General features: G+C 35.7%; 3 protein-coding genes and 1 long non-coding RNA gene across 6 annotated transcripts; all 4 read right to left on the bottom strand.

Annotated features, from left to right (window-relative positions):
• Nucleotides 1-350: 350 nt before the first annotated feature.
• LOC116175407 (protein CNPPD1) lies at nucleotides 351-2,938 on the bottom strand. The gene is made up of 5 exons (XM_031493515.1): nucleotides 2,640-2,938; nucleotides 2,480-2,576; nucleotides 2,225-2,430; nucleotides 1,260-1,388; nucleotides 351-1,208 (listed from the first exon to the last, which is right to left on the bottom strand). Exons 1-5 carry the CDS (start codon nucleotides 2,679-2,681, stop codon nucleotides 417-419), a joined length of 1,266 nt encoding a protein of 421 aa, XP_031349375.1. The 5' UTR covers nucleotides 2,682-2,938; the 3' UTR covers nucleotides 351-416.
• A 1,080-nt stretch (nucleotides 2,939-4,018) lies between these two features.
• On the bottom strand, nucleotides 4,019-7,345 carry LOC116175769 (transmembrane protein 65). Of its 3 annotated transcripts, XM_031494054.1 has the most exons (6): nucleotides 7,018-7,329; nucleotides 6,715-6,962; nucleotides 6,501-6,626; nucleotides 5,342-5,383; nucleotides 5,223-5,290; nucleotides 4,019-5,170 (listed from the first exon to the last, which is right to left on the bottom strand). In XM_031494054.1, the coding sequence occupies exons 3-6, from the start codon at nucleotides 6,511-6,513 to the stop codon at nucleotides 4,859-4,861; spliced, it is 435 nt and encodes a 144-aa protein (XP_031349914.1). In that variant the 5' UTR covers nucleotides 6,514-6,626; nucleotides 6,715-6,962; nucleotides 7,018-7,329; the 3' UTR covers nucleotides 4,019-4,858. The 3 variants fall into 3 exon arrangements, with proteins under 3 accessions (XP_031349914.1, XP_031349912.1, XP_031349913.1); XM_031494052.1 differs by having other exon boundaries at nucleotides 6,715-7,334; XM_031494053.1 differs by lacking the exon at nucleotides 6,501-6,626 and having other exon boundaries at nucleotides 6,715-7,345.
• A 2,935-nt stretch (nucleotides 7,346-10,280) lies between these two features.
• Nucleotides 10,281-16,736, bottom strand: LOC116175768 (G-protein coupled receptor 143-like). Its single transcript, XM_031494050.1, has 6 exons — nucleotides 16,028-16,736; nucleotides 15,861-15,972; nucleotides 11,504-11,598; nucleotides 11,259-11,437; nucleotides 10,877-11,204; nucleotides 10,281-10,826 (listed from the first exon to the last, which is right to left on the bottom strand). Exons 1-6 carry the CDS (start codon nucleotides 16,193-16,195, stop codon nucleotides 10,623-10,625), a joined length of 1,086 nt encoding a protein of 361 aa, XP_031349910.1. The 5' UTR covers nucleotides 16,196-16,736; the 3' UTR covers nucleotides 10,281-10,622.
• Nucleotides 16,737-19,638: 2,902 nt separating this feature from the next.
• LOC116176912 lies at nucleotides 19,639-20,416 on the bottom strand. Its single transcript, XR_004146555.1, has 2 exons — nucleotides 19,977-20,416; nucleotides 19,639-19,926 (listed from the first exon to the last, which is right to left on the bottom strand). It is a non-coding gene; the product is annotated as an uncharacterized LOC116176912 (long non-coding RNA).
• Nucleotides 20,417-21,372: the final 956 nt, after the last annotated feature.

Here is a 21,372-nt window from a genome sequence, read left to right as displayed (position 1 = left end):
TGAATAAAGTTCTCATTTAAATCCGATCGTTTCGATAAGAAGTATGTTATCACTGCGTAGCTACTTAGTTTCAAGACGAGCAGGTTTCGTGGATAAGAAATCGGGTGTTTAATTCCGAAGACGCAAATTCAAGTAGAGGAGTGTGCGGAAATAATGTTTTAAATCGCAGAGGAAGACTTGAATCGTTTCCCGTTTTCTAGTGGACGTTTATCGTTTTTTTTTTTTGGTTTGGTGGACGTTAAAACGTAGTGTTTTTTTTTGTTTTGGCTCTAAAAGATTTTATCTAATACGTCATTGAATGTGAATGAAGGTTGAGAATAAATTTTGGCTAATGATGGAATAAAAAAAACTTTTGGTACAAGATGTTTATTAATCTGATCATACATAAAAGTTACAAATTTATTTGGTTCAGGTTTTTATTGGCAAACTGACAGCAATTTATACTGCAAGATGACATTTCGAAACGTATCTGTCCACTCCTTGTGCCAAGAACGTTCCAATTGATCTTGAATTCTAACCTTGGTCGGTTTATGAATTTGATTTTCCAACGCTAATATCTTAGATGTGGCAAATGAAGAGTCTATATAGGTATCATAAGTAAAAGATTTGATTTCCGGTATAAAATCAAATTTTTCAATGATCCGAGAAGTTTGCGTTAACCAATCCATGGTGGGACTGAGCCACCATGCCCACGAATGTTTGGTTACGTTTGCCGGCGGGTTAATACTGCTTGGCACTGGTTCAGTTTCATTTTTCGAATCCGTTTCAGATGTAAGAGTGGCCAGAAGGATGCTAGTTTTCAAAATGTCAACAGCATCCATATGCTTTCGTCTGGTGTATTCAGCCAAGTCACTGGGGAAGCTATTTAGTATAATGTGCGTATTATTATCGACTTCGTCTAGGATTCTCGAGTCATAATTTTCCGCTTTCATGTACACAGTTCGACTTTGCAAACAATTACCGGGTATATTACTAACAATAAATACGGAACCCAAAATGGTCAAAATTCCTAAGGCATATGTTGCTATCAAAACAGACAAAGTGACCGTAATGCTTTGAAGCAAGTGAGACACGTTCATTGCCATGATTTTTTCTAATTCATAATACGTGTACCATCCTCGTGTTGTGCCTTGTCTTTTTGCAATCATACTCTCAATGTCTGCCAATTTTTTCCAAAAGGCATGTTCGTGCACAAACACTTTCCAATCCTGAAAGATTATGCAATATACTACAAGTACTGAATAATTACACTCTATTACTATTGCAGCAAGGAAGTTCATTTCCAATTGGGCCAATTCTTTGGTGGAGATTCGTGCAGATTGCGCCCATTCTTCAATAAATACCTCATCTTCTTCACCGTCATCGTGCAAAAATTTACTCGACACCATCTACAGCACAAAATTAATGAATACAAATTTTAATGTTATAAAGATAGACATAATTACAATGGCTCAGTAAAGCAATTCAAAGAATGTATGACACAAAAGAAAACAAAAGTTTAAAACTGTCAGTTTCAACAGGATGGTACACCCAAGCACAACATCCCAATCGTGCGAGAATATCTATGGGACAAATTCCCAAGAAATTGTCTGATGGTATTCTGAACATATGGATAATCGTATTGTATTGGTTTAAAAAAACTTGCTCTATAGTATTTGGGAGGAATGAAGTGCTTCTAACATTGACAGAGCAGAACGCCTTTGCAGTGTACCACAAGGAAAAATACATGCCAGAACAAGTTCTAAAATATGGCCGGAACAAACATGTTTTGCTTTAGAAGAGGGGCATGTGTTACAAAGAAGTAAATTAACAGTAAAGACGTAGAAATGAAAGAGGAGAATCTAGAACAATTTGCACAAAAAAAAGTAAAAATAATCAGCCCACCATAACCCAAAATATGTCACCTCATCCTAAAGCGGCAGATATTGGAAGCACATGATTGATTTCCACTGCCACAAAGTAAAAAAACATTTTTTTGATGGTCACATTTAATCGTCTTCCTCCCTCCATTTTACAAGATTGAGAAAACTATAGCATTTCTCTTTTCTGTTCTCAATAAAATAATGTAACCAGCAAAAAAACAAAAAACTTGATGATTACAGAAGAAAGTGTCATAGACTACAAGCATGTGTAAAGGCAACAAACAAGGCAGAATGGTCAAAGTTTGATTATACAATACAAAATATGATGCAAACATTATGCTTATAATTCACTAGATACGTACCAGAGAGATTAAGAATAATTCAGAAGGAGCTACGCGGTACAAATATTCTGGGTTACATGATTTCAACTGCTCAAGGTACAATACGGCAAGAACGAAAGAGCATGGAGATACACAGGCGTTACGAGAAATTTTAGCTGCATCATTACAATGTAACCTGTCCAACGAACGGCCTGTTTGTGCTTCAGAAAATAATTCACTTGCCAATTCTACAAAAGAGATTATGTGAACATATTGTATTACTCATTGGAGTATTACCAGTAACAGGTAAGCTTAAGCATTCTGTTGAGGGTAGTTTTCCGTAATATAAGGATTTCGTAATCCGTTCCAAAAACTGTTGGTGGTTTCCAATACTCTGAAAATAAATGAGGTTAGGTTTTATTGAAATATTTTGTAAAGTGCAGTTCGGAGGTCTTACCTTAAATTTTTTTTCTTTACTTTTCTTGGATATTTTAGACATATTGTTGAGGTGGTTTTTTGGAACTTAACGAAAAACCATCCACACTAATTTTACTAAGCAGACGGAGATGACTCACACGCAAGACGGCACTCTAAAGATGGGTGCAGGCCACAGGGTCAGCACACTGTACCAAAGATTAGATCCTGATTAATTACCTCTGATTTGCATTTCAATTGGCCTCTCGGAGATTGGCCTGGCTCTTTGTTTACTCGTAAACGCAGGGTTAATTAACAAGATTGGTTGCGCAATCTTTTCTAATAATTCAAAATATGTTTTCCTTAAAAATAATGTGTGCAAGTTGTAGGCAACTCACCGTACACAAGATGTAGAATGGATGCTGGAACGTTCAAAATTAAACCTTGAAATTAGCCAATTATAAAACTTACATACAGGGTGAGGCAGTTCTGAATTTTCCGGACAGTTTAAGGTTAATGTCTCGACTATGGAGGTATTCCTCGAGGCATATATTCCTTATCTTAAAAATATTGATCATATACACTCCGTTAATTCTCTTAATTAACTAATCACTAGAACCGAGTCTCAATCTTAAGATACCTACATAGTAGATTGAACCATTTTTGTCGTTAATTTCAGTGATGTAATAACTTCCAACAAATGGTATCTGGGACACGCTTTCTAATGGATCTTACGGCTTAAGCTGGATTCACATGAATACGAAACCCGACGATACGGTCATCCGAAATGCTTAGATTGGTCTATAGTTTGAAATGTCAAGCACATTTCAAATTATTGACCAATCATAAGCATTTCGGATGATCGTATCGTCGGATTTCGTATTCATGCGAATCCAGCTTTACTGGGACATCTTATAAGAATGCTTTACTGGTTGGGGATCACGTTTGAATTTTTAAAGGAAACTTTTAACGTGTATAATATAGAAAACTGCTACTCACGAAAAAGTTGTGGTGCACCCATTCACCGTTGTCACAAATTCTACTTAAAAAAAAGTATAGGGCACTTAATTATGACGGTTGGGAAGGAACCTAAAATAACACCCTGTAATAGAGTAATTCGTATTTTGAATGAGTCTGCATTGATTTAGATGTGCAATATAATTTTTTGCATTAAATGATTGATAATATAAATAAACTCGCTAGGAGATTGATAATAAAGCATGATAAATATAAATCACATACACAAAACTTGATATATAATTTACATGGCTGTGGAAGGCAAATTCAACGTTCACAAGAAAATATGTGGAATGAATCACTATATCGTACATAGATTCTAAACCAAGTAGTTTACTGCTCTCATCTAAAACCAATAAATTTTTTCTCCAAAAGTGCTCAAGTAGGGGATAAAACGACAATGCATACAATGAATAGAATTTATTTCTCTTAATTACATTGTAGGTACGATGTATACAATAGATTGTAAATTGTAATTGGACAGATGAGATAAGCTCGAATAATGGACTGCTACTTTCAGTAGATACATTTATGTAAGTAATCGTAAAATAGAGCTTTTATAATATTGTATCAAATATACTTTGGGGTTTTAAAAGCCCATGACAATATAATGCGTAGAGCGCACACATTCTAATAATATGCAAGGCAAGGTTTACTAGTGTAAATAGTGATATGTCATTCATAAGTGAAATTTAGGAAGACCGAATGAATAATAGAGTTTATTACTAAGAATACATAACAAGGCGGAAAAACTATTTCGTTGCTACAAATGCAAAAAGCAGTATAGTACTACTGCCTAAAACCTATTACATGTTTTTACATTAACAGCCAAAAATGTAGCAGAATAGTAAAGTAGGCGTATAAGTCTTAAATTGTCACAAAGTAAAATAGAACCTAAATTACAAATAAATATTGCTTATAAAAACGTGATAAAATTCTACAAATTAACAAGAATATTTACCATACTATATAACACAATATACAAACAATTCACTATTAAATACATTAACGAGAGTATGACTCTTTTCAGTTCTCAGTTGTGAGAATATACCAAATATTAAAATAGTTAAGGAGGACAATGCCGGTTGACTTAAATATAATTATTGTCCACGACAACCTGATTTAGCATTGTTCGGATTTTGAGATACATTAAAATTTTCTACTTCCATTTACATACAGAAACATTCAGAACTTTTCAGATATCTAAACATCGCAAGAAAGAAGAAATGACAAAAATTCACCACATCAAATTGGAGCGACAACGGTAACCTTCTCCTCCTTTTTATGGTCCCCGGTAAACATTAGTGGAAACATTCCGAGAAGACATCCTAAAACTACTCCGACGACTCGACCGACATTTGCGGAGTGCCTTGAAATCGGCATTTCCATTTGTATTGGCGATAGCTTTGGAGGCGTATATCCTATTCTAGTCGCTAATCTTTCTACATAATAAGCCGAACCTAAACCTAATACATCCGAGAACGTGTTACCTAGCGCCGCAGCAGCCATTGTAGATAAACAGAAATAGGAACCCAAATAAAAGTCGATCTGGTCGCCCTGTTACAAATTATATTATGTCACTGACAAAAGTAGAAATAATAGTACTTACGAAGAGTATCATGAAGAAGTTGTCTAGAAATCCGAAGCCTATAAATGGAATGGCGTTTGCTATGGCAACTGAGAAACAACTGTTATTTATATGTAATCGAATATTATTTAAATACTTACTGTTGACTAGATTGTTCATGGAGGGCGGTGGAACAGACTCCACTAAGAAAAACATAGACGTATTAAAGCATGAAGAACTCAATGCATCTGCTGTAATTGCTGCACAAGTACTCGATTGTTGAAAGCAGAATTACGGCAGATATATTAGATGAGATGTTAATGTGTTACATAGCATCAGTGGTAAACATTTTGCATGAACTGTGCACAAATCGCATTTAATAAACCAATTCTCATTTCAGATTTTTGTTTCATTGGATTTTGACGAGTTACCGAACAAGTAGAATTAAAGAACCTGCCATATACCAAATAAGACTTTGTAGAGTATTTCATGCTAGGTAGGAAATCTAACGAGGGAACATTTTGAAATTGGAAACATCAGTTCGGAGTGGGAAGTGCTTCAATTAAAGAATAAAGGGGCAACCAAACAAGGTAGGAAGTGGGGAGTTTTAAAGGGCATAATAACTATGGTTATTGTTAATTAAAGTTTTTTCAAGAGCAACGACCTAATTTTTAAAAATGACCTTTAAAAAGTGGCGGGGTAATATTCTTATGGTTCAGGCGCACATATAATGATCCATGACCTTACCCAAACTCTAAGAAGCTACACTATCTAGCTCTAGCACTATTTGCTTCTTAAATATACAGGGTGTAAATCGAAAAGTGGAACATAGGCGTTTAACATGGGAAATAACTTTTTCTTTGCGCAAACGTTTCCTAATTATTTTACGCAAAAATACTTCAAATAAAAGTTATAGAGATATAAATTCTGCATCTAAATCATGTGAAATTGTATCTCTTCTTGTACGTGAAAAAATTAATTATAGAGATTCTGTTTTCACGAGTTTTTAGTCTAAGTAGCCATGGAGTATGTTTTTTTTTATCATATTATATAAATATTCGTTGATATTGGACCTTCATAACAAAACCAAACCAAACAGTCATAAAATTCTCCAAATCGTTCCAGCTGAATCTTTGATGACTAAAAACTAATCGTTTAGTCTCATGCATATGTAAATGTTCACCATAACATCATGCCGTTTACAATAAAAATCAACTTTATAATCCAAACCACCACCACCTGGTACAAACGTTAGTAATAATAAAGCAGCAATTAGTCGTGCACCCATCACTCAAGCGGCAGCATAAAACTTTTTCCTACCACACTTTTTCATGAGCCAATCCTCTGGAAGAAGGCAATAAGAGCCGGTAGGATCAACATCCCCTAACCTCGGTAATTTAGACGGTCTTCCGAATTTACTTCGCCAACGAGATGCGGCTAACTGACCTTCAAGTATCATAAAATATTCGTTGACATTTGATTGTTTGTGTTACGTGAGTAGAATTGTGAAGTTGTGAAAAACACAAACACTTACCTTGGTATTCATCTTTAATAAGCTTCGATTGGTACTCTTGTAACGCAGAATACAGAAGCGTTCTTTCTTCACTATTGAGTCTCAGTATTAACTCCTGCGCCTGCAATTTACTTAAACCCTGTGTGGTAGTAGTGGTCTCCGCTCGAGCAGCACTCCCCTTTACTGCTACGCTTACGCTAATACTATTTTTATGTATTTTAAATTGTTGATTACAGTCATATTTAAGTAAACCATTTGAGCTTTTTTGACTAGAAATTGTTGAATCTCTTGAAAAGTTTCGAAAAGTTAGGTTAATAAACCTACTGTATCTACTTGCAAGTTTTAAGGGATGTATATTCATCATACGCTATAATATTTAAGATTCACTATAGGAACACATCCGTATGCACGTTTAGGAAGCAGAAAAAATGTACATTTTTTTGATTTATTTTTTTTTTGGAGATTTAAAACTGTGTCACTTCCTTCATGACGGTTGTGACGTCACTAATAAATCAGCCGTGAGCCGTGTTCAAACCGCTCAATGGATCGAACTTCAAGACGTTATTACACCACACAAGATACACATTCTGATTAACCATGTTCTGTTGATTTCCACACAACATTGTTTTTTCAAAGAGGACGACTGACGAGGGCTAATTTTCGAGATTCCCAATTGAAATAATTTTGATCGTCGACTGAATTGGAATCACACCGCAAAGATTTGAATGTTATGCTTATGTTAATTATTGTTTTGCACACAATAGAGAATTAATTAAACTTTAGCCATGGGTAAATCACTGTTTTTAACTTATAACCTTATCAAAGATTACAAATTTTGCTCATCTGAATACTTCCTGGAATTTTCACTTAAATTTTAATTATTTTTTATCTTTATATTTGTTTGTTAGTTATTACCATTGTTTAAATACTTTATTTAATCAATGTTAAGGCCGTATTAGACGATGCAATTTTTATTGCAATCCTTGCAGCAACTATTGCTGCTATTATTGCAGCAATTATTGCAAAAAGATGCAATGATTACACTATGCAATTTATTTGGCAATTTTTTTATACCCAATTCTAATCATGTATTGGTGCCAATGAAAGTGGAATTGGCATCACTGGGAAATACTTGAAAGCAACTTCACGTCTGTTGTAGACCAGGAAACGTGTGTTTTGTGACGTGTCCTTTGTTGAAGGCCGTGCAATTTATTATTTATATTTGAACGCACTTATTCACACTCAGGTTCGTTAAATTCATTGAGTAGGTTTAGGTTTCCCTTTGTGAAATCGTTATTGGCAAGCCACTGCCTGGTCCAAAAACGTCGTCGTCTTCTTTGTTTCTTTTTTTTTAAAAGAGCAACAGCAGACGCAATAACTAAAGATGCGGCAGCAATATCCATTTTTGAATTCCTCGTAAATAGGTTATTTCAGTTTTAACTTTAAATAACAAACCTGTATATAGCATAAGGAGGTAATGTTCTCCAGTGCATACCACTTTATTTTTTTTATAAATTAAATGTTACTAAAATAGTTACTAAATTGCAAGAAAAATAGCACAAGTTCTATAACCAGAAAATTGCAGAATGTCTTGCTGCAATATTTGGCGCAAGAAATTGCACGTGCAATTTTAACATACACGGAGCAATTTTTCGTGCAATTTCTTGCGGCAATGAATTGCTGCAAAAATTGAAATAAAAATTGCATCGTCTAATACGGCCTTTATTACCATACAGTACAGTGATATTTATTAAGAAATAGACAAAAGGATTTGTGTATTGTTTTTCTCTATGTCTACTTTGAAAAGACAATCGCTTCTGAAGCATGCATGCATCCAAAATAGCTTTTGAAAACAAATAAACATCTGGCTGTCACATTAATTAGTTGGAATATTGTTGCTTTGGCTTAAGAAAACAAAAATCTCTTACCATGTATTTTTCCGTCTTGCTCTTAACAGACGTGTTTTATTGCCCTAAATATGAGTCACACCTTGTATATTTTACCCTTTCACAGAATCTTGGTGCCTGCTTGCCCGACCAATTGTTCCCAAAAACTTGTTTTTTATACTCGAAGCCTACATGCCACATATTTTGATGCTTTAATTGTGTGCACCAGAAAAACTGTTGACACTGTATCGCTTTTTTTAATTACAAAAGAGAGCCAAAAACTCCATCTCATGAGAGAGTGCAGACGGAGTGCAATAGACGTGAACACGTGGTCATGTTTATGTTTATTTAAAAAAGTACATGTAAGCATTTTTTTTGAGTCCATTATCAACCCAGAAAGAACATAATATAATAAATAGAGGAAATGTTAATTACCCTCTTCTCTAAGCTCTCTAAGAGCTGCAGTCCGTACGAGATGGGCAACAAAGAGGCACAGCGAAGCATCGGACTGAATGAGGTGCTTCACTCCATGGAAATAGTTAAACCTCACTCATACAGATAAACATCAAATTAGAGGACCTCCTCCCCTCTCGTTCTCGTATATGCTAAGACATAAGAACTGCAGTCCGCACGAGATGAGGAAGCAACAGATAGAGCGAAGAATCGCATGTATAAGGTACTTACTCCTCGAAAATAGTATAGGTAGTGCAACAACACACTGATAATAAACTTGTATCTTGAATACATAAATAAATACTTGATAAAACAACATAAAGGCATAATCACCGGTAGAGTATAACAAACTAAATCCTTAGACTATGCAAGAAAGGGGATTGATTCTATCAATAGCAATCCTGCCTTTCATGTACCGGCCATATTCTCGGTGCACAAAAATTGTTTACTTTTTGTTTATTACATCAGCTGCTTCATCAGTGGCGTACCTCCATTGTACGTATTGTACATTATAATGAACTGAAAATATATGCATAAATTTATAACGTATCGCTCCATTTGTTGCAGAAAGAGTTGTGCACTATTTCAGACGCTTGTATTTACAGTGTATGTACTTACAGTTGCTGCTTTAATCTTACGCCAATGATGAATGAACTGTAGGCGGCCATGTTTTGGGTGCACCGGTACACATTTGTTTTTTCTTAATCACTCCTCTATTTTTTCTTTTCTAAGGACAAACAAAGAGTATTATCTTTGGGGTAAATCCCTGTTCCCCCCACAACTGCGCACAACGATCAAACTTGAAGACTTCATAGTTCATGGTTGTTTTATACACAGAGCATTTTGTATTTTTTCTCATACTGCTAATTCTTTCAGTTGTGAGATGTGTTTCCTAACCATAGGGGTACGTTACCACAGTGTAACACCACGATTATTATGGTATTTATCATGGCGTATCGTGTTCAATGGAAAGCGTTGAGTGCGGGGTCCCAAGGCTAGGCCCTCTGCTTTTTCTTTTGTATACGGACGATTTGGATGATATTATTTCCACATTTTACACACCTTACGCGAATATTACTTTACCGTGTTCCAACAATTGTATGTAAAATCGACCTAAAGCAAGCGCATCTCCAAAATGAACTATCCTCAAAATCCAGAGCGATTACTACTTCCAGTGTGCATAATATATGTCGGTACAAAAGGTTAAACTTTGGAACAGATGTTGTACCAAATTAGATAAATCATCCACAAGTGCGTACCCCTATAATTTCGTGCCTTTCAAATATTTAAATAATCTGTCGAGAATCATACCAGCAACAATTATGTGTCTAACCTGGAAACTACAATTTCTACACTAACAAAAATAACAAAGAAAAAATTGTATAATCTTCATGAGACTATTAGGTAACTATTAAATGTGTAAGTTACAGGGAGCAGAGGTTCATTGAACACAGTACCTATATCCTTCTTATACTGTATCTCAGATAAATTTAAATGGAATACAAATTGCATCCGTTTTATATTGCTGGTGCGCATCGAAATGAAATAAATTATTTTGTGAACACAAGCGGTGTAAGTGTACATAAATAACTAAGATCTAACGTATAAATGCGAATTATTTCGCTGAAAATTGTGTAAAAGAGGAAGATCTTCTTGCGAATCTGTAGTTCTGGTAGTGTTATAAATTCCAGAGGACTTCGATCTACCCCAAGGCAAAACCACCTCTTCAGAGCCTGTGTTCCATCGCCTGTATACCAAACAGTTGAAGAAGGCTTGCAAGGGGTTGGTAAATGCCTGAAATTAATCATGTAGTAGAAAAGATTCAAGGAAATAAGGTACTTTACCATGATGTACCATGTGACAATGACTAGAGTTACAGGAAGCTGAAACCATAAAGTCCATAATAAAAACGCGTTTAGCAAATTTGGAAACCAACAAACGTAGAATACAATATTAATGACCGCAAACTTGATTCTGATTGCACCTATTACTTCCCTTTCGCTTCTCGTAAATTGTCCCGAACTGCACATGATAATCTTCTCCATATCTTTGCACGAAAATAGGTAAAGACAAGGACTTGCAATCATTATTATGGCAATCGGAATGTATGTTACAATATAGTTTGGAAGAATTCGTAGCATCGCTTCCTTTTTCGATAAACTGGCACGACAACTGAAACAATCACAATTAAAATCTTCCTCACAGTTGAATGTCATAGGTACCTACTTTGCGTCTGGATAATACAATAGTGATAACCCGATGGCCGTAAGAACCGCTGGTATAATCCAAGCTGCTGTGTGGTACAATTTTATGCGCTCCGCTTTTTCATTAAGGATCAGTCTCATATCAATTGCATAACACAAGGTCCATACCCAAGTGGATGTGTAGAAATATTGGATCCAGGCCTAAAACATTGGACTTAAGTACCTATTTAGTGGTACCTAGGTATGTAAACCAAGTTGAGAACTTACAGAAGACAGGGCGCAGAAAATAACGCTGTGGGAACCATCTATCGCCGGCATTATATCTTTGAAGTTCAGCCATAGACACGCTCGAATTAGTACTCCTATAAAATATTTTGTTTTACCTCAAAAAATGAAATGCAGAAAGGGTTATAAGTATACGAGTATGTCGAGTTTCTAATTGCTTGGACGGTAACCTTTTTTGAATTTTAGAAAATAGTTTTTCAATAGCTTGTAAAAAATCAATTTAATTGATAAAATTTGATGCTCATAGTTTGAAAATTATCGTCTGTCTGGACGTCCGCGTGCACGATAACTCATTTAAAAAACGCAATATCATTTTTAAACTTAAGTTCCTAAACTTTTACCCTTGTACTGTCTAGACAACCTCTACCACCACAAGTGTAATAAGAAATTATCAGTGAAGAAAGTTAAGTGACATTTGCTTTACATTTTGCTACATTTCTTCAATCTCTGGAGGGGTGCAGCTGCCCTCACCTGGCTCTCTGTGACGACTTCCTTGAATATACACAAGATGCCAAATGCAGATGTAATTACGATTGCTAATAATGCATAGGCTATGATAAACAAGTATGTGAATTTTTTAATGACCAAGTTAGAAAAAAATCAGTCAGCCCGTCCCACAGATTTTAAGTCATACATTCGCCAAAATTTAGGCTGAAAGATGCCAACATTTACATTTATGTACTAATGTGTGTACCCACAAATCTTAGGTCTTGTTGAGACGCATCCTCTCCTGGTTCAAGCGGACAAAACGCGACTGAGATCTCACGAGAACTGAACGTCGGAAGTGGGTATTCACAAAGGGAAAGTATTTTACAATATAATCAGCTTTCTAATAGTTTTATTTCTTATTGCGTGCCCAGTAAATTTGCCCTGAAAAATTCGTCCCTGAATGTTCGCGCTCTAATATTCGTCAACAGGAAGATTTGTCCCGGGAATATTCGCCCCCGGAAGCTTCACCACCAGAAGATTTAAAGATTTAATGGCGCCTTTACACACATTTTTTTTACTATAAAGAAAATTAAAATTGAACAAAGTTCATTTTATGATTGCTGTCACTATCACGACCTTCAAGAGCGAATTTTTCGGGTCATGTTTTCAAAAGCGATTTGTCAGAAACGAGTATCCCGGTGCGAATTTACCCCATAGGTAAGTCTTGGTCAAAAATAGAAGTTTCTGAAAATGTACTTTCTGTTTCTGATGTGCACTCTTTAGTCCAGAATTACATGCCGGTGGGAAATTTCCCAAGAGCGGATACACCGAGGGAAAATATTCTGAAGTCATGTTGGGGTGATGGAGAAGGAGCTAAATTCTGTAGTACCTACCATGATATCGACGTCAGGTGCCTGCTTTTTGGTGTGCAGCTTATGGGAATTATGAGAAAACAAATGCAACAGTTTGAGACGGGCTACGCAATTTAAAATCGAGCTTTATTATTACGGTTAATTCGTTGAGGAGGAACCTTCCTAAACGTGAATCTCTCTTTGAGCTAGTTCCTGTAGAGAGGTATTTCGGCGGGGGGAAATTCTACATGGGCCAAATTTCTGGAAGGAATCTTTCGAGAGCTAACCTTCCGGGGGCGAATCATGCCTGGCTGAATTTTACGAGGCAAATCTTCCTTTGGCAAATTTAACTGCGAGCGAGTTTTCTGGAAGGAGAACTTTACGAATCTGATGGAACTGAAAAATTTATAGAATTTGAAAAATAAAACGAATTGTAAGAATGGAAGGAATCTTAAGAATCTGGCGCTTCTGAATAATTTAAATAATCTGAAGAGTTCGGAGAAAAGGAAAAATTTGAAGAAACTTAAAAATCTGAGTTGAACCCGAAGAGGAATAATTTAGAGGAACTTAAAGAAACTAAAAAATTCAAAGATATAGAAAATTATGGTATTGGTTCATTGTAAATCACGTTCTTACAAGTGTCAATGTCTTTGACTGCGTCGTTTAATATCAATAGGGGTTTGTTTCTTAATGTATTTCAGAAGCCTCGGAGACTGGATTTCTGGAATGGGGATCATATTCAGTCATTTTAATTAGGGCTATTTAGTTACAAATGCACATCGGGATGATGTCACTTCGGCATCATGAAGTTTGATAAGTGAACATGTTTGAAAAATATGTTGGGATGATTTGTCACCTTAGCTTTTGTTTGATTCGTAGCGCGGGGCTTAATTAATAATTAAAGATGCCCGACTTCCTTAACAGTTCACTATCTTGTTGGTGGTCATTAATTAAGTAAGACATCCGGGGGGTAATAATGGTGATTTGGCAGACAATTTGACAGATGTAGCTTCAACAATACGGCCGCTATCAATTGCGGAGTTTCCTTTTAGAAGACCCGTTATAATTTCTCTTGTTACGATGGAACATTTTTACGCAATCTACCTAAATATGAAAGAAAAAAAATCCTTTTCGGCTCGGTCGATCAGGTGTAGGTAGATTTCTTTCTGCCCTTTTGTTCTAATATGGCGGAATTGTGTGATGTTTACCAGTTACACGAATCCTCAAAGTTTGATCGAAATCGGTTCCTAATTACGAATGTTAGTGTTTCTTAGAAGTGATATACTCTCTATCTGAACACCCAATGTACTTTGATCAATTTTGATAAAAATTTTTAGGTCAGGTGTATTTATTTCGAAATAAGGAACGATGAAAATTTAAACATTATAAAAATTAAAGTAGGTAGGTACCTAACACTAATAATAATAATGCTTCCATCGCCTTCACCTTCGCTGGATCTAGCTTGTGTAGGTTATGATGGGGCTAAATGCTCTACCTACAATCACCTGTAAACACTTGTAAACAGTCAGTGGCGAAAGATATGTGCCCCAAAATAATCTTTAAATTGCAATAAATTTTAAGATTCAAATTAAAATTTGAAATTTTTAAAACTAATATGAAAAGAAATACAGTATACCTAATAAATAATAATAATATCCGTTTATTGAAAAACACAGTGATTAGAAAAGCAGGTACAGTAAAAAAAGACATAGATGAAATGTTCACCGTTAAGATCAAAAGGGTGAAGTTCAGATTGGTAGTTGAAAACTCTACCATCTGATTAAGTTTTCACACACTCCAAAATTTGCATTGTCGAATACATTTCTTGCAGTTACAGTTTGTTTAAACTATCTACCAATTCCTATTTATTTCATAATTTTAATTAAAAATTTTTGTCATTTGTAACTTGTTAGGGGACTAAAACTTAAAATATTACCTAAAATAAATATAGTGCAAAAAATGCCGCCCTCTAGAGTTACCGCCCCTAGGCACGTGCCTAGTGTGCCTATATGTAAATCCGCCACTGTTAAAACAGTGATCTTCACAGGTGTCTTTTAGAATCTTAGAACAGTGTATCACAGGCTAGGATTGATTCACTCATTTTCAGTATGCCCAGTCGAGTAGCTGAATGCGCAAGAATCGATGGAATGACCTATACAATTATTAGTGTGGTTCGAATTTGTTTTAATTGTGAATTGTAACATGTTTTCCTTGTTTCTTATTTCGAAATAAATATAATTTTCCTGAAAATTTCATCAAAATTGATCAAAAGTACATTGGGTGTTCAGTTACTTATGACGAAATTCTTTTGGTGGCTATTCAACATAGTTATCATCAGAAGCACATCTTCGGCCCTTTTTTCAACTAGAAAAGATAGTAGTCGCAGAGGGCCATATCCGAACTATAGGTACTATAGCCAGGGCATATGTCTTAATTCCTGGACCCTGCAATTGTTGTGTATCAGTAATATGGTCCTATCGGTAAAATTCTGCGATCGTTTCTCTCGAATGACCTCAGCTTTAAGGTTTTTAATATCTTTTTTATAAACATCGCCGTGCCCTTTTTCATGTACTTACTCAGATCACCCAGTACCCCCTCTCAAAAAACCGTTGCCTTTAATTTTCACGACGAACACGGTTTTTTCGCTTTTCTTGGTGGTGGAGATCCTTTATGCACCAAATGCATAGATTCTTGTTTTGTGATAATTTAAGAAATCGATACAGGTATATAATTTCAATGTCGATGTGGGACATTGCTTATCGCTATTTATTATAATGTTTATATCGACATTTGATACGGTAGATAGTGCCAATGTCAATATCTACCTTACCAGAAATATGGATGAAGCCTTCACCGATAAAAATGATCCGCTCGCTATTAATCAAACAGCTTAAAAATATCGAGTGATGTAATGGGTTAACCGTAAAGGACGAACATTAGATTACGTTAAGCTATAACGTACTAATACATTTGTGATAACAATTTATTGCAGGTTAAAAGTTCAGGTCATCTACCATACTCGTCCTTGGGGTAATGTTCCTTTTTCGATGTCAACTCACCTAGAGAGGCTAACAGGTCCGTGACCGCAAGCCAGAGAATGATTTTCCTACCCCTTTCCGCAGAGAAGGAAATCCACCGATGGTGACGCGAAAATTCCCTTCTCGGTAAAATCTGAAAAAAAGGCACCTTTAAAGGTACCTATTTGAACTGAAAAAGTGACACTTACTTGATAAATAGCGCCTAGTATACCTAAAGTTGACGAAAACAAGCATATTGCATTGTAAGTTGCCGAATTAAATTCGGTAGCTACCAGTAGGGTATTTTCAGTTTTCCAAGGGGAGTTATTGCCGTTCGTATTGTAGCAACAAAACGTTTGAATTGTCGGATCGGCCATTACTTCCTAAAGTTTACCGGCAACTCTAGGACACTTCCACTCTTAGTAACATGCGGCACGCACTTATTTTTAGCAATTAAACTAATTATTATTTAAAAGCGGAACCGTTCTTGATCTTCGACATGTTTGATTTTTTGTAGACAACCCGAAGCCCGCAATGTTGCGAGATGCAACGCGATACGATGTCTGACATGACGTAGGGTTCGGCTGATATATGATATCTCCACTTCAAGTTTCCCAGTTTAACGATTTTCAAGTTGTTTTTTTTGGGTACCTATCTATAGTTTACGAAGATAAATAAAAGGTAGCGGTACCTATTCATTTCCCAAAGTCAATTTTGATTTGCATGTTCACTGTAATTCTGTGCGAAATCTGGTTGGAAAAATCTGGAAGCAACTGGTGCCAGCACGATCAAGATTTGCAGTTTTAGATTCAAGTATAAAGGTTCATATTTTGACCAACTTAATCTGGTTCGTACTTGCACGTTAATCAAATGTATTACCATTGTCTGGTCCAGATGGTTCAAAGTGTTGCTTGAGTGTATCGGTTCATGTAAGATTTTACTCTATAGGTTATCTGAAGTATATGTTAAATTTTATGAGTAATAACTTTTTTTGGCGGTTATTGATGAATAAGGAAAGTTCTGAACTTTGTAAGATTACAATTTGACCACCTGACCTGCTTTTAACTTTTAAAATTTCATAGCAGGCGGTTTATCTGATGGGAGACCATGGTCGATTGTACCTACTATGCACTTACCTATTGATGAAATATACCAGCAATTTTTTAACTGACAGGCTTTTATTTGTAAAAACATGTGAGGGGTGCAAAAAGGGGCGAGCGTGAGAATAATTATCCATTACTCATGATTGAGCGTGTGTGCGTCGAGTATGTCCATTATAAATGATTACTTTTTGTAGCGCAATTAGAGGAGAAGGTAATGTGGAGCTGTTGCAATAAAGAACAATGTTCCATTTAATTATGGCAAAATCGCCACGATTCACGGAGGATGTACCTGTGAACGTATAGGTACATCCCTCTGCTACCGTAGAGCTGTGGGTATTTATTTTTTACTTGTGGAGTAGACCATATACAACGCCAAATGAGCATAACACCCAACTTCAAATGCATTAAGCATTGGTAGATTAGTAGCAATTAAGGGGGCGAGTATACCCTAACTTTACTAATGTAGACGAGTGTGGTAGAGTTCTAGATTATGGTAGAGTAGAGTGGGATAGATCTACTACTATTAGTACTTACCTTCCATTACGACTACGTCGCACTCTATTCTACCGTCACTGTACCTGTATTCACAGTTCAGTAGACTGTAGTAGAGTGGCCGAACTTGATTTCCTTACAGTGAATTTTTTATGGAACTCTTTTTATTCCACAAGAAAAAAATTTGATTAGACTGGTCGACACATTCAGGGATTCCTTTTTTAACAATGCACATTAAAAGACAGTAGTTTACATGGACAACTTTAGAATCTCTCATTTAAAGTTTCAATTGTAATAATACAACGGATTGTAAAGCTGTCGATTGAAAGTTACAAAAATTATAACTAACCTCTTATTTACAATTCTTTCCTCAATGAGGAACTCTGGAATTTTGAATCAACGCTCTGGGGTAGTTACCAGTTGGCTTCACTAGATGCATAGGTACTTAACAAACCCGCTGACTTGAAATGCAGTAACTATTCTTTGAATTGGAAATTTTGGATGATTGATTGAGAAATATGAGCTGACTTCGGTTGCTAACTCTTCTGTTGGTCAGTGCTCTTTTTTGTTGGCGAAAAATGAGCATTTGCATAAGCTCTATTTTAAACTTTATTTTATGTCAGGTTCTGCTTTCCATGACAGTGGCAGTAACATTAAACCTTTTCTTGTCGCCTCTCACTTTACCAGACTCCTCTCAAAACTGACACATTAATGCTAATAAATAGTATATTAAGTATGGAGAACGGTAAGGAATATTTACCGTTCGAAGACAATTGTTTGGAGGAGGAGCGGAGCGACGACTCCAATTATTGTCTGAGAACGGTAACCCTTAACGTTCGACGTGCTTATAACATTTTTTGCGCGATCGAAATTAAAATTATCCAACCAATATAAATATGCACTAAGAAATTAACGAGCAGAATAAATTGCAATGATCGAAGTGGTATGGTGTACATCACTAGGTAACCAGTTTATTTGTCAAAACTGAAATTAATAATTTCTTGTGCATGTGTCTGATGTAGTTTGCTAGCTTTGCACTTCCGTTATAACTTTATGAGCGAGGTATTCGCCGGTGGCCGAATGGTATGTCGAAGATTTTACAGAACAAAATTGTAATTGGAATGTATTAAGAAAAACGAAAGCACAACTTTAAACACATTGATCTCTATTGCTTCAGGTTTAAATGACGTGTTCTTTGTATACGAAACATCAGCACAAATTGTACATTTAATGTAACAATAATTAAAGATTAAATGTAATATTGAACTGATTGTTTTTAAAAAGGCGTCGGTAAGTATTTTTGCTGTTCTGTTTTTAGATCGGTAAGTAATTTTGACGTCGTCGTAATCATAGCAACTGGTAAATTCAACTTACTGTCATGGAAACACACATGGTAAATAGTCAGAAATGACCGATCGCGCAAAAAATATTGAAAAAGAGGATTTCGGGAAATATGTATGTAATACAAAACTCGTTTATAAAATGACACTTCTTGACTTGGAAAGTAAAGTACGAGACCCCTTTGGAGCCGTTTTTCAATGTTTGCGCGCCAGTAATGTGTCATTTATTAACGAGCGACAAAAAGCGAGTTCATGAGTTTGGACTCTCTGTCCCTCCGTCCGCCCGTCTGTGTATATGATAACTCACGAATGGTTTCGAATTTTTCAATTCTGTTTTCAGTAATTGGTAGGCAATGATTAAATTTGGGCCAATACTCGTCAACCGGAAGTGAAATTGTCACTCGTCTGTTTTGGGGCAGTTTTTTCCTATTTATTTTCTTAAGAGTTTAATAAAGTAATTATACCGACTGCAATCTAAATGCAAAATGCTTGCATTCCTCCCTTCGTATATTGACAGTATCTTACAAACACTACTGTTGCTGTCTGCTTAAAGTGACACTCAAATCCAAGCAGGGACCTATTTTAACTTTTTGATTTTATTAATTCTCCTAAAAGATGTCGAAATCGTCACTTATTTATTCCACAAATGGAATGAACCTTACTTTGTTAGAATAATCCTTTTTGTCTAAGAACAATAACAAAAAAATACCATTAGACATCCACAAATAACCCTCTCTGCGGGCCGCCGATCATTTCAAGCTACATACCTGGTAAGAACATTGACTTTAACTTCTTGTTCCACATGCCTTCATTTGCTTCAACGCTACAGGTGTTTTTTGTTCCTCCGTGTAATTTTTACTCACTTAAGGTTAATAAGTGTTCCAATTTCAAGGTGGCTAACTTTTATTGTCGTACAGATTTACACCTACGAGCACGTAGTACAAAAATTTACAAACCTTTTCCAATTAATAAATGATCATATTCAGATTATTTTGGAGACTGTGGTCGTTTGATAATTCGAAAACAGTTTACCGCGGGTTGGTAATTTGTCCAGTAAGTCATTCAAATTCGGTTTAATGTATCCGTTATTGGACGAACGTCCAAAATTACGAGCTGTTTTAATTTTTTCATTGGAGTGCTGGTAGGTTCCTCGAGATCCCACACTTCGTATTCCTGAAAAACGGTCAATAAGAGAATATTAGGTACGTTTTAATTGCGCTCACCAGTGCTGGTTTCTTGTACATTAAATGGATATCCGGAATCTTTGTTGCCAATTTGGTTTTGGGGGTTGTCCGATTTGAGTTCGACAGATTTGGCACACACGCATGTAATCAAAACAGCTACCAAAAATTGTTTAATGACTTCCGTGTAAACCATCTTGTTTGTCAGGCGTATTGAGTTTAAGTGATGCTTTTCCGGTGTCGTAATTTATTACTTGGTCGGTTGCCAGGGGCGGATGGGAGTTGTTCTACTGGCGCAGGAAAATTTTATCGGCGAGTGTATTACTTTTTCTTTACATTTCATAAGTGTATGTCATAGAAAATGTGATTAGTTTATTAGAATTTCAGCGAAAACCATCGATATCTAAGATCTATAGTTGCACAACTAGAGCACGAAAGCATTTGGCGAAAGTCCGTAGTCTGACTGACTGACGAACCGATCGACCTACTGAAAAGTGTGGAAAAGAATCCCCGCTTTGTGAGTTGCTCTAAATCACCAATAATTCTTGGTAGGCGCACAAGCAATTGTCAATGTCGAATTTAGTTAAGGAAAAAATATGCCTGTCTTCCGAAAGAGAAGAGAGGTTGCTTAAGTGCTCTGAAAAAGGTGCTTAATTAAATACCATTTACCATTTAAAATAACTGCCATATACAGTGATATTCAAGTAGAAGTAGACATAGGGATTTCCTATGTCTACTTTCAAATGATAAAAAGTCTTCTGAAGAACACCTAATTGTATGCAACTAAAATAACTTCTTGAAACAAATAAAGATCTGGCTGTCATATTAATTATTAATTTTGAATATTGTCGCTTTGGCTTCACAGAAAATAAATCTCTTAAGCTCCTTACTGGCACTACACTAATTGGAAATATCAACTTTTTCTATTCAAGTTAATTAATATGACAGGAAGATCTTCATTTGTTGTACGTGGTTATTTTGGTTGCATAAAGTTAGGCGTCCTTCAGAAGACGTTTTATCATATAAAAGTAGACATAGAAAACTCCTATAGGAAATCCCTATGTCTATTTCTACATGAATATCACTGTATCTTTAAGTTTGAGATTATGTATAGTAAAGACATGCACATTTTCTGAAAATTTCGCAGTGTGTTCCGAACTAGTGAACGTATTCAACTGACTAATGGACATTTCTTCGATTGGGGATCATTTTACCGAAAAGACCACTCCCGGTAACAAAGTTTCTAACAAAGTTAACCAATTTGTTTCTCTGTCTTCTAACACTTGGAGTTTGAGGTTTCAAAAATAATACTTTATCCAAATCAATGTCTTCTTCAAATATAAGGACTTATATCCGATCACGATAAGGGGTCAAGGAGGAGGGCTATATGGTTGGTAAAAATTAATTTCTTCCGTTGGGACCTTTCATTAGAGTCCCA

This window comes from Photinus pyralis, unplaced genomic scaffold, assembly GCF_008802855.1.
Source record: "Photinus pyralis isolate 1611_PpyrPB1 unplaced genomic scaffold, Ppyr1.3 Ppyr1.4_LG7, whole genome shotgun sequence".
Lineage (NCBI taxonomy): Eukaryota > Metazoa > Arthropoda > Insecta > Coleoptera > Lampyridae > Photinus > Photinus pyralis.
This window is presented reverse-complemented; position numbering and strand designations above follow the sequence as displayed.

Bases quoted from the DNA above. Each gene is read 5' to 3' on its own strand.
- LOC116175407 (XM_031493515.1), bottom strand. From the start codon at position 2,681: ATGTCTAAAATATCCAAGAAAAGTAAAGAAAAAAAATTTAAG. The intron at 2,431-2,479 runs GTAATACTCCAA...TCTCTTTTGTAG, and splicing joins CTTAAGCTTACCTGTTACTG to AATTGGCAAGTGAATTATTT. The intron at 1,389-2,224 runs GTACGTATCTAG...TTTGTGCTGTAG, and splicing joins AATTATTCTTAATCTCTCTG to ATGGTGTCGAGTAAATTTTT.
- LOC116175769 (XM_031494052.1), bottom strand. From the start codon at position 7,057: ATGATGAATATACATCCCTTAAAACTTGCAAGTAGATACAGTAGGTTT. The intron at 5,291-5,341 runs GTAAGTATTTAA...GTTGTTTCTCAG, and splicing joins CATGAACAATCTAGTCAACA to TTGCCATAGCAAACGCCATT. The intron at 5,171-5,222 runs GTAAGTACTATT...AATTTGTAACAG, and splicing joins ACTTCTTCATGATACTCTTC to GGCGACCAGATCGACTTTTA.
- LOC116175768 (XM_031494050.1), bottom strand. From the start codon at position 16,195: ATGGCCGATCCGACAATTCAAACGTTTTGTTGCTACAATACGAACGGC. The intron at 11,205-11,258 runs GTAGGTACCTAT...TGATTGTTTCAG, and splicing joins TTGTATTATCCAGACGCAAA to TTGTCGTGCCAGTTTATCGA. The intron at 10,827-10,876 runs GTAAAGTACCTT...GATTAATTTCAG, and splicing joins TTGTCACATGGTACATCATG to GCATTTACCAACCCCTTGCA.